General features: G+C 43.4%; 1 protein-coding gene across 2 annotated transcripts in view; it reads right to left on the bottom strand.

The window, feature by feature from the left end:
- SPTLC1 (serine palmitoyltransferase long chain base subunit 1) overlaps nucleotides 1-9140 on the bottom strand; it is a 147048-nt gene extending 137908 nt beyond the window's left edge. The window contains exons 1-2 of one of the 2 annotated variants that reach the window (XM_033928949.1): nucleotides 9031-9140; nucleotides 865-972 (exon numbers count right to left, since the gene is read on the bottom strand). In XM_033928949.1, the coding sequence (XP_033784840.1) occupies nucleotides 865-972; nucleotides 9031-9084 (162 nt within the window). In that variant the 5' untranslated portion in view covers nucleotides 9085-9140. Of the gene's footprint in view, nucleotides 1-864; nucleotides 973-9030 lie in introns of those variants that run through there. The other variant, XM_033928952.1, reaches the window with a different exon arrangement.
- Between the last annotated feature and the right edge of the window lie 1149 nt (nucleotides 9141-10289).

Genomic DNA, 10289 nt, shown 5'->3' on the forward strand with positions numbered 1-10289 from the left:
GTGAGACCTACATACCTCCCTCCACGGAGCACTCTAAACAGGCTGCTTCGCGGCCTTCTCCCATTGGGCCTTCCGTGTGCTGCGTTGCTGATGACATCATCAGTGATGTGGCAGAGGGAATGCACCGGCGGGAGAAGGCCAGCCTGTTTAGAGTGCTGCCGACGCTGCTCTGTGGAGGGAGGTATGTAGGTCTCACGGTCAGCGGGGTTCAGATTCGAGGGAAAGATGGAAAGGTGGGAGGGTCAGCGGGGGGTACAGCTGTGCGGCGGAGGCAGGGGGAGGGGGAAAGGGAGAAGCGCTGCTGCTGGCGAATCCAGGGACTAGGACTCATATTAAAACCTACCCTAAAAATCATGCTAGGGCTTATTTTCGGGGAAACACAGTATATGCTCCATCATTGCTTTCACCTTATGCTGTCTATTCAAATGTTTTTCCATGTATTGTGTTGGCATTGTAATGTAGTACACTATGCCATACTTTATAATTGGAATATTTTACTGCTGTAATTGTCTATTGCTTATGTTTAACTTATTCTTGCTGTGCACTGCCTTGAGTGAATTCCTTCAAAAAAGGTGGTAAACAAATTGTAATAAATGAAAGTGAAAATACTGTATGAGTACTAAGCACCACAAGAAAGCCAGACTTGCTTTCTGTTTTGCCTGCTGAAATTTTCAAAGCATTCGATATGCAAATTTTATTTCCTTAAGAAATCATTTTTTCTTTACTAAATAAAAAAATAAAGAGGTGCAGTATTAAGCTAGAAATTCTAGAGTAAAGACCAGAGTGTTCCTGCAGTAACAAGCCTGTTTAAAACAGATATCCATGGACTGAGAGAGATAAAAGCACAGGCTTCCAGCTCCTTACTTTTTCTGTGAGGTCAGAGCGTTCTTGAAGTTTATAAGTCTTGGAGAAAAGAAGTCTGATGATCCAGAGAATTAGAATGCCTTCCAGAATAAGGTGATACGCAGGAGCCTGGAATTAAACAAACAGTAAATGATTTTTTCATAGAACAAAATATCCTGTTTTGTTCCTAGATACTCTTTACACTTCTCTCTCCGTATTCACGGTTTCAGCATTTGCGGTTTCGATTATTCATGGTTTTTAGCTTGCTGGCTCCTCCCCCAAATGACATCAGCTTGCATAGAGAAATTGCTGATTCCAAGCGTTTACAGAGAAAATCGCCGATTCCCAGCACTTTCTTTACCGTGTTTTGCCTCTCCTTCAGGAACAGGCCAGGTCTCCCACCATGTTTTTTGCGGACTATATTCATGATGGTTTTTAATAGAAAACAGCGAATAACATATGAAAAAGTTATTTGCGGTTTTTCTATATTTGCAGTTCTGTTAATCCACTATCACAGCAAATACGGAGGGAGAAGTGTATTTCACCAGTATAGAAAAATGTATACAACAGAGCTCAAGATCATAAAGGTATCTTCTTCAGATGACCTTGGAAATGGTCTGAAAGCAGGTTTTAATGTAGTTCTATGTTAGTGCCTCTTAAATAAAAGAGCCACACAATATTGACTAGGCACTCTCTTCCCATTTTGGTCTTTAGAAGTATAAGAACCTGTAGGGTTTTCCTGGGATTGTTACCTTTACTTGTAGTGCAGAGGTCCTCAATTCAGCCCTCAGACACACCTAGCCAGTCAAATTTTCAGGATACCCCAATGAATAAGCATGAGATAAATCTGGAAGGAATGGGGCAGCACATGCAAATTTATCTTATGTATATTCATTAGGGGTATCCTGAAACCTGACTAAGGGCTCATTTTCCAAAAAACATAGATGTCCAAAATACAGCTTAAACCGGCCCTTGGACGTCTTACTAGTCAAAACATCCAAGTGGACCTTTTTGAAACTGACTTTTAAAGATGTCTTTCTGGTCATTTTGTCTCCAGTGCATCTAATTTTTAAAGGGGCATATCAGAGGTGTGTTTTGTGCGGGATTATAAAACATCCAGGATACAATTTGGACGTTTTGGCCTAGACCTATTTTTAAAATGAATAAGGGCCAAAAAGGTACCCAAACTGGCCAGATGATCACAGGAGGAATGAAAATATGGCCCCCACACTCCTCCAGTGGTTACTGACCCCCTCCCACCTCCCGAATATCTGCATGAAACAGTACATTTCCATCTCTCCGACAGCTGCAAATACTATGGTTAGTCCTAATAGAGCTGCAAGCAGGTCTCTGGAGTAGCTTGGTGGGCAGTGCGGTGGACTGCAGAGAAGGGGACCCAGGCCCATATGACACTCTAACTTGTATGCTCGTGCTGGAACAAGTGCACTGCCATATAGGTGACTCCTGTGGCAAAAGGGAGATTGGGGTGGTAGACAGGAATGGAAGTAGTGGTTACAGTAGTTTTGGAGGGCTCACCATATAATGTACAGATTATGGCGAGATGTATACCTGGCACCCTTAATGTGACATTCACAGCAGTGTCCCCTAGGGTGCCCCACTAATCTGCTGGCATGTCTATGTGGCCAGATCATTAAAAATGCTGGCCCCTCCCATATGCAAATGGATTGTTTTGGATGTTTTAATTTGGATTTTTTTTTTTCCCCCCGATAATGGCAAAACAAATTAGACATCTAGCTGGGCCATTTGTGGGGGAAAAAAAAAAGATAAGATGTGTTGCAGGTTCAAAAATGGACATTTTCACCACCCAATATTTGGACGTTTTTCTCAAAACATTAAAAACTGGACTTAGATATCCTATTGAAAATGCCCCTCCACGTGTGTAAGGGCTGGACTGAGAATCTTTCCTCCAGCACAAAGTTGGTTTGATCTGATAAACCACTCCTATTGTGTGATCTAGTTCATTTCCTCTGCCTGTCTCTTCATTGTCTTCTTATTGCCTGTTTGATATTGTCACAGAGTGGACCCTATGACTGAGAAGGGTAGTAGGAAAACGCCTGTGCCAAGTGCTAGGCAAAGGCAAATGCAGACCCAAAATGAAAAACACTACCGACACCTCAGCCCAGAACCAGAACCAGTTAGGGAAGGTCCAGTAAGGAGCAGCAAAATACCCATTTGTTCTCACTTAGGTTAAGAAATGGGGAACTACATGCAGGTGGAACCAACAGTGCCGGGAATATTGTTTCTAGGAGGAATGTTTATGGGATAACTCACAACATTCATGAGGGATCCAGTTTAGAGCAACACCTGGAACATTCTAGGCACCAGTTTAGCCAGAAACAACCCGCATCTGCAACTTGTTATCAGGAGGCTTATAAAGGGCCAGCAGTAGTACTTACAAGGCAGGCAGCCACTGAACCAACCCAAGCTGGAGAGTTAATCCTATGATGAAGCCAGACCAGTTCCTAGGATCAGAAGCAGCTTACCAAAGGTACAGGTCAGGTCTACTCATAATGGTTTTGAAATGCTAGATGAAGTGCTTAATGAAACTTTTAAGAACAGGGAGTGTTTGGACTCAGAAGAAGCCATGGACTTTTATGAGGGGGATTTTGAAAGTGATCTATATGCCGTGGATACTGAAATGGTTTAAATTGAAGATTATGCTGGAGGAGTTCCTTTTTATGTCCAATTAAGCAAGCCTAGAAACTGGAATTGTTTGCTAGAGTTTGCTGAGAAAGGGGACTGGCTGTCCCAGTAAACTCTGAATTAAAAGTTTACTGAAAAGTTTGAATGTAAAGATTTTGCTACACTTTAAAGACTGGTTTCAAGGCTGTGTCAGGAGTGCTGCACAGTCCCGGCAGTGATCTTTTGGAATATTTGCCTTTCTTTTTTTGTTGGATTGTGGGTCCTATTGGGGAGGGACCACAACCGGTTGCTGTGGGAGGAGGTCCCTTTCTGCCCTGAGCTCAGCTGTCAGAGCTCAGAGGCAAATGCAGCCTGACACTGCCAGAGAGAATTTTGATTTTGAAAATGTTTGAAATGTTTTGAGCCACAAAATGGTAGTTCTAAGCTGCAAGAGTGCTCTGGTGTGAGAGACATTTATTTTGTTGTCCAGGGGAGCAGAACTATAAGAATACCTACCTCTGAGTAGGCACAGGCCTAAGGGAAGCCATTTTGGAAAGTATTTTGGAAGCTGTATTTTTCTTTTGGAAGATTGTGTTGCACATTGAGAAGCTATAAAAGCCTGTTTGCAAAGTGAACTTTTGGCAACAATATTGAATTTTTGTTTGTTTGCAAGTGGAGAATTCCAGCAATGTTTATTTTGAACTGGTGAATATTTGAGTCCCTGAAGAAATAGTGTTACGTTTGAACTAACCAGGTGTTTTCATCACTTGATCCACTACTCCAATGGAAACTGATTAACCGCTCGGTCAGCATCGTGTGCTCTGGGTTCTTTCGGCTACCTCCTTCTTTAGGGGCGTGGTCCGGCCTGGTGACGCACAGTGACACTATCCAGTAACATTCATGGCATTCTTTTCCCTCTCTTATTTATTGTATTCAGCTCTGCTGCTGCCTATTTTTGCTTTGAGTTAAATAAAACACAATCTGTTTTGCTCACTTTCACATCTGTGCGCACAGAATGGGTCAGCCAGAACACAGCCCACCACATACTTATATTGTGCCCAGAGATGCTTGGCAATTCTTCTTGCTTCCCAGCTTTCTGCAAGCTTGAGCGTCATGGTGCTGGAAATTTGGGTTGGCCTTGCAGTTTCGATCTCAAGAGATCAACCTGAACTTCTGGCATCATATGACTCCAGCTTGCAAAGAGTGGCGTTGCAACAAGGAAGCAGGAATCTCACTGTTTCTTCTGCAGCTGAAGTCAGAAAAGAGGAATAGGCAGGCATAAGAGAGAGACTGGATGAAGGCTGGGGTGGGTGTATGAGAGAGATGCTGTTTCGTGTTTTAATATTACAAAATATAAAATGTGTGCCCCAATACAAAAAGGTTGGGAAAGCCTGATATAAAGTATTCTTTTTCTTAAGCTGAGGTCCATTGTCCTTAAAACTAAAGACGAAGTGTGGAATTTAATCTAAATTGAAAAATGTTCTTATTTTCAGGTGTAGACAAATATCCAGTAAAAAACACTGAATGCAGTCAACAGTTGAGGTCATTTAGGAATCCTTTCAGAGGCAGGATCGCGGCAGGGGGAAGACAGCTCCTGAGGCCTATGGCAACCTGCAATGATCACTAAAGTATCGGCGATCATCTCTGCAGGTTGTACCTGCACCGGAGCTACTCGGACCTGGGCCGGCTATTTAAGCGCCTGCTGGACTCCTTCCTTGAGGACCATGTCAAGCTGTTGCAGTCGCCCCTGCTCGAAGATTTGTGCGGCCACTGCTTCTGCTGCATGCTTGTCAAATTCAAGAAATATTGGGGAGGTGGATAGGAATATTTGCAACCTTATGTGTTTGCTTGTTTTTGTGCTTTGATTTCATTCCTACTTAAAATAAATGCTGCAAAATACCCTTGTTCTATAATGCCCCTAGTTATTCTAATGCAGCAGCTATTGGGGCGAGGAGATGTTGATTAATGGAAAGAATTAAAATGGTAATACCTTGAACTTTATTCTTTTTTTCAACTATAGACTTTTATTCAATTTTTCAAATAAAATGTCAGTTTAAATGAGGTTGTTATTGATTCACTTTTTGGAAAGCTGTCATTAGCAATTCTCTATTGTGTAATGCTATGCAGTACATTGTGAGCCAGCAGACACACTCCCCCCACCCTATGGTGGCGGTGGGAACTTGATAAGAGAGGGAGGGGCGCAGGGAAACGGGTGCCACCCTGGCACCGGCCACCCCATAGTAGGCTGCTCCCTGCTGGAATCGGGTAAATGGAGGCATGGGAGGCCAGGGAGGAACACACAGGGGTGGGGTGTGAGAGGGAAAAGAGGATGAGACGAAGAAGAAGTCCTGGTGAGATACAGGTGAAGCAAGATAAGTCCTTTGGATAAAGGTGAAGTAACCAGACCTCACAAGAGAAAAACCCCCTCCCCTCCCTCTTGCTCTAATAAATCAGTATATGAACTGTAAAAGATATTTCATAACCTACTTGCCAGCTGGCCTATAGTGATTGAGAAATATTCTGTTTCTGAGTTAGCTATGGTAAGCAAAAACTTGTAAGAAACAAGACTTAAATTCCGATGCATGGCACCTGGCCGGATATTATGCAAAGAGGAACACAGCTCATGGTCAGAAAAACAGAGTACTCAGGAACATTATTTAGCAAGATATATCATGTGTTACCACAGCAGAGAAGGAATTTTAGACTCGGAATTGCATATATGGTAAAGGGAAAAGGGCATTTGCAGGAAAAGGTTAGGCCTTACGGCAAACTGAACAGACGTATAAGATGACACAAATAGATAAGCCAATAAATGAATCTACTTATGTATTGACGTATAAGAAAAACAACCAATAAAGATGTATCATGTGATTTAGGCTAACGTGGTATTGACCACCAAAAAATGTATAAAATCAGGCCTATAAGCAGAAGTAAGCTGAACAGACATCAGAGGACCCTCAGGCCTGAGGATCACATCTGTTACATTATATGCTGAATGATTTATTCTTGTAAGCTGTTACTGATTTGTTAATAAATATATACCTATTGAAACCAGTATATAGTGTGTGGAGTCTCCATTTCGAGGTAGGCCTAGACAGCGGCCTACTTCAGGTGCAGGCCTTCAGGGGGGACAAGCAGGCCTTCAGGGATGGGGTGTAGACCTTCAGGGGGGACAGACCTTCAGGAGAGGGGGTCCTGGTGTAGAAGTAAATGGAGGGAGGGAAGAGGAGGTTCAAAGAGACGTGCATATGCCGGACTTTGGGGGGAAGAAATAATAAGTCTAAACAGGAGAGGGAGAGAGATGGTGGACAATGGGATTTAGGGATGAAAGGAGCAGAGAGGGAGAGATGGTGGACCCTGAGGTGGTGGGGAAGGAAGGAGAGATGCTGGATGAAAGTTGAGAGAAAAGGTGATCTGTGGATGGAGATGAAAAAAAGGAAAGATGCCAGACTCCAGGGGAGGGAAAGGAAACGGAAGGGGAGGACAGAGATAGAAGATGGATGGTTAGCATGAAGAAAGAAGGAGACCCTGGCAAGCAAGATATCAGAAGACAACCAGAGTCTGGGACCAACAAGATTTGAATAATGACCAGACAACAAAAGGTAGAAAAAATAATTTTATTTTCTGTTTTGTGATTACAATATGTCAGATTTGAAATGTGTATCCTGCCAGAGCTTTTGTTAGACAGCAATCATGAGCTAGGATTTAACAGAGAGAGGAAAAGTCTTTTGTTTATTTTGTTTACACCACAGCGCCAGTGTGGTTAGGAGAAGGCAAAGGGGGGTGAAGAGGCTATAAAATAAACCCACCAGGATGTTTTGAAAAAAAACAAAACACCCAATTGTGCAGGAAAATTGAATCGAAAAATCAATTTTCAATAGGCTGAATCGAATCGAAATTATTTTTCCTGAATCAGGCAGCACTATTTATTGTGCAGTAATGTAAACAAGCTAACTAACACAGAAACATCTACTCTCCACCATCACACAACCAGACATATCCCCTCCAACAAAAAATTGAAAAAGATATAGATATAGATATATTTTTTAGCAAGAAAGAGGGGGCCAAAACACCTTCAGCAAGATCAAAATCAAGCCCTAGTGCAGTGGGCTGACAACCTGAAGAACAGTTTGATTCTCACTTCAGATCCTGGGCAAATCACCTAGCCCTTCATTGCCCCAGGTACAAAACTTACATTGTGAACCATCTAGGGACAGAGAAAGCTCCTGAAAACAATATGTAAATTGTTTCGGTTCTTAGGGTTACCAGATTTTGCATCCGGTAAAGGACACGTGGCCCCACTCCATTTTGTCTTCAGCCCCACCCCGTTTTGCCCCTAGGTCCACCCTGTTCCTCCTCCAAACCCAGCTCCACACAAACCTCGTCTCTTCAGGCCAGGTCTGGAACGCATCTGCACATGCACAGATACAATGTGATATCGCACGCATGCATGCATGCGACGTTGCATCACATGCATATATGTATGCCAGACACAGCCTCAATTTTACCAGCTTTTCAAAACCCAAAGTGCAGGGTTTTGAAAAGCCATCTAGATGCCTGGACTAGGGTTACCAGACTTTGCAACTGGGAAAGGAGGACACATGGCCCTGCTCTGTTCCACCCCTAGGTCCACCCCATTCCAGCCCTGCCCTGCCTCCCAACCCCAGCCCCATGCAAATCTCATCTCTTCAGGATGGGTCTGGAAGGTACCTGCACATATGTGATGACATTGCAAGCATGCGTGCATGCGTGCATGTGATGTCACCACATCACATCTGCGCTTGCACATATGCATGCCAGACAGGGCCTCGATCTTACCAGCTTTTCAAAATCCAAAGTATTGGGTTTTGAAAAGCCACCCAGACAGTCCTTTGAAAAGAGGACATGTCTGGGTAAAACAGGACATCTGGTAACCCTATTGGTTGTACTTCAGAAAAGAGGTATATTAAATCCATTAACCTTTATTCATTTAAAATTTAGCATTCCTAAAAAATCGCCAGAATAGTTTGAAAATAAACATTTAGTATTACAGTACAAGAAACGATGAAAAGCTCAGTAGTCAACAAAACTAAAGGGCAATTCACAAATTATGAGTAGCTGAAACAATGTACAATTTTACCTTACTAACAGTAAAACAACGGATTGGTGACTACTTCAGATTACTGTAAACCTCTTCGTTATCTTAACATAATGCAGTATATCAAATACTGTATAATAATCCATAAACCATTATCTTAAAAAAGAGGGGAAAGTTGATCCTTCTATTGCGTCACAATAGCCCCCCCCCTTCCATGTCACTTATGGTCCCCGGGACAAACCATACGTAAAATTAGTGGCGGTGACGTCAGGATGCGTCCAGCAGCAAAAGGCTGGTATGGGCCAGTCAATCCTTATCTACCGGGAAGGGGAGCAGCATGAAAACTAAATCCGACAGCTTGAAAAGTTTTAACTTAGAAGCTACTCAGATCTCCAGAACACTTAACATTCTCCAATTCGCATAGCAAGACAAAGACTCTAGCTCAACTGGTTCCTTCCAGAGCTCACCTCGTAGAAAGCCTGCACCATCTCTACCAACACCCACTGTTGTCCAGTCGCCATGTTCGCGCTTCCGGGACCAGCTACCAGCTGTGCACGGTCACATTATTAAGACGTCAGAGCTGGAGTGGGTACGTATACGTCACGTTGGCCCCCGTTTCCAGCACGTGGGCGGAGTTTCGGGTGGAGCGAGCGAGTGCGTTCGGAGCATGTGGAAAGCAAAGGGGGGAATAAAATCTTGTGTGGGCGGTGGGAGCTAATGATTTGCTCGTTCTGCTTTGTAGATGTTGCTTTGGAGTTAGTGAATTGTTACACATTGATGGCCGTAGTGGACTGTAATTTCTGTTGTATAAATGTTAAAGTTTAACTTCCTAAAATGCTTGGTTTTCTGACTTTGTCCCCTTCAGATTTCTGTACTAACCCCGGTCAATCAAAAGTTCTTCCAGTGATAGGAAGGGAAAGTATGGTGTAAATAGGGCTAGCTCCAGGGTTGATAACCACCTACATAGTAACATAATAACATAGTAGATGTCGGCAGATAAAGACCCGAATGGTCCATCCAGTCTGCCCAACCTGATTCAATTTAATTTTTTTTTTTTTCTTCTTAGCTATTTTTGGGCAAGAATCCAAAGCTTTACCCGGTGCTGTGCTTGGGTTCCAACTGCCGAAATCTCTGTTAAGACTTACTCCAGCCCATCTACACCCTCCCAGCCATTGAAGCCCTCCCCTGCCCATCCTCCACCAAACGGCCATACACAGACCGTGCAAGTCTGCCCAGTAACTGGCCTAGTTCAATATTTAATATTATTTTCTGATTCTAAATCTTCTGTGTTCATCCCACGCTTCTTTGAACTCAGTCACAGTTATACTCTCCACCACCTCTCTCGGGAGCGCATTCCAGGCATCCACTACCCTCTCCGTAAAGTAGAATTTCCTAACATTGCCCCTGAATCTACCACCCCTCAACCTCAAATTATGTCCTCTGGTTTTACCATTTTCCTTTCTCTGGAAAAGATTTTGTTCTACGTTAATACCCTTCAAGTATTTGAACGTCTGAATCATATCTCCCCTTTATCCCAGGACAAGCAGGCAGGTATTCTCACTAGTGGGTGATGTCATCCGACAGAGCCCCGATACGGACATCTTGCAAGCATGTCTTGCTTGAAGAAACTCAGAAGTTTCGAGATGCCCGCACCGCGCATGCGCCAGTGCCTTCCCGCCCGATGTACCGGGCGTGTCTCCTCAGTTCTTTTCTTTCCGCGGAGCTG

Source organism: Geotrypetes seraphini, chromosome 1 (assembly GCF_902459505.1).
Source record: "Geotrypetes seraphini chromosome 1, aGeoSer1.1, whole genome shotgun sequence".
Classification (NCBI taxonomy): domain Eukaryota; kingdom Metazoa; phylum Chordata; class Amphibia; order Gymnophiona; family Dermophiidae; genus Geotrypetes; species Geotrypetes seraphini.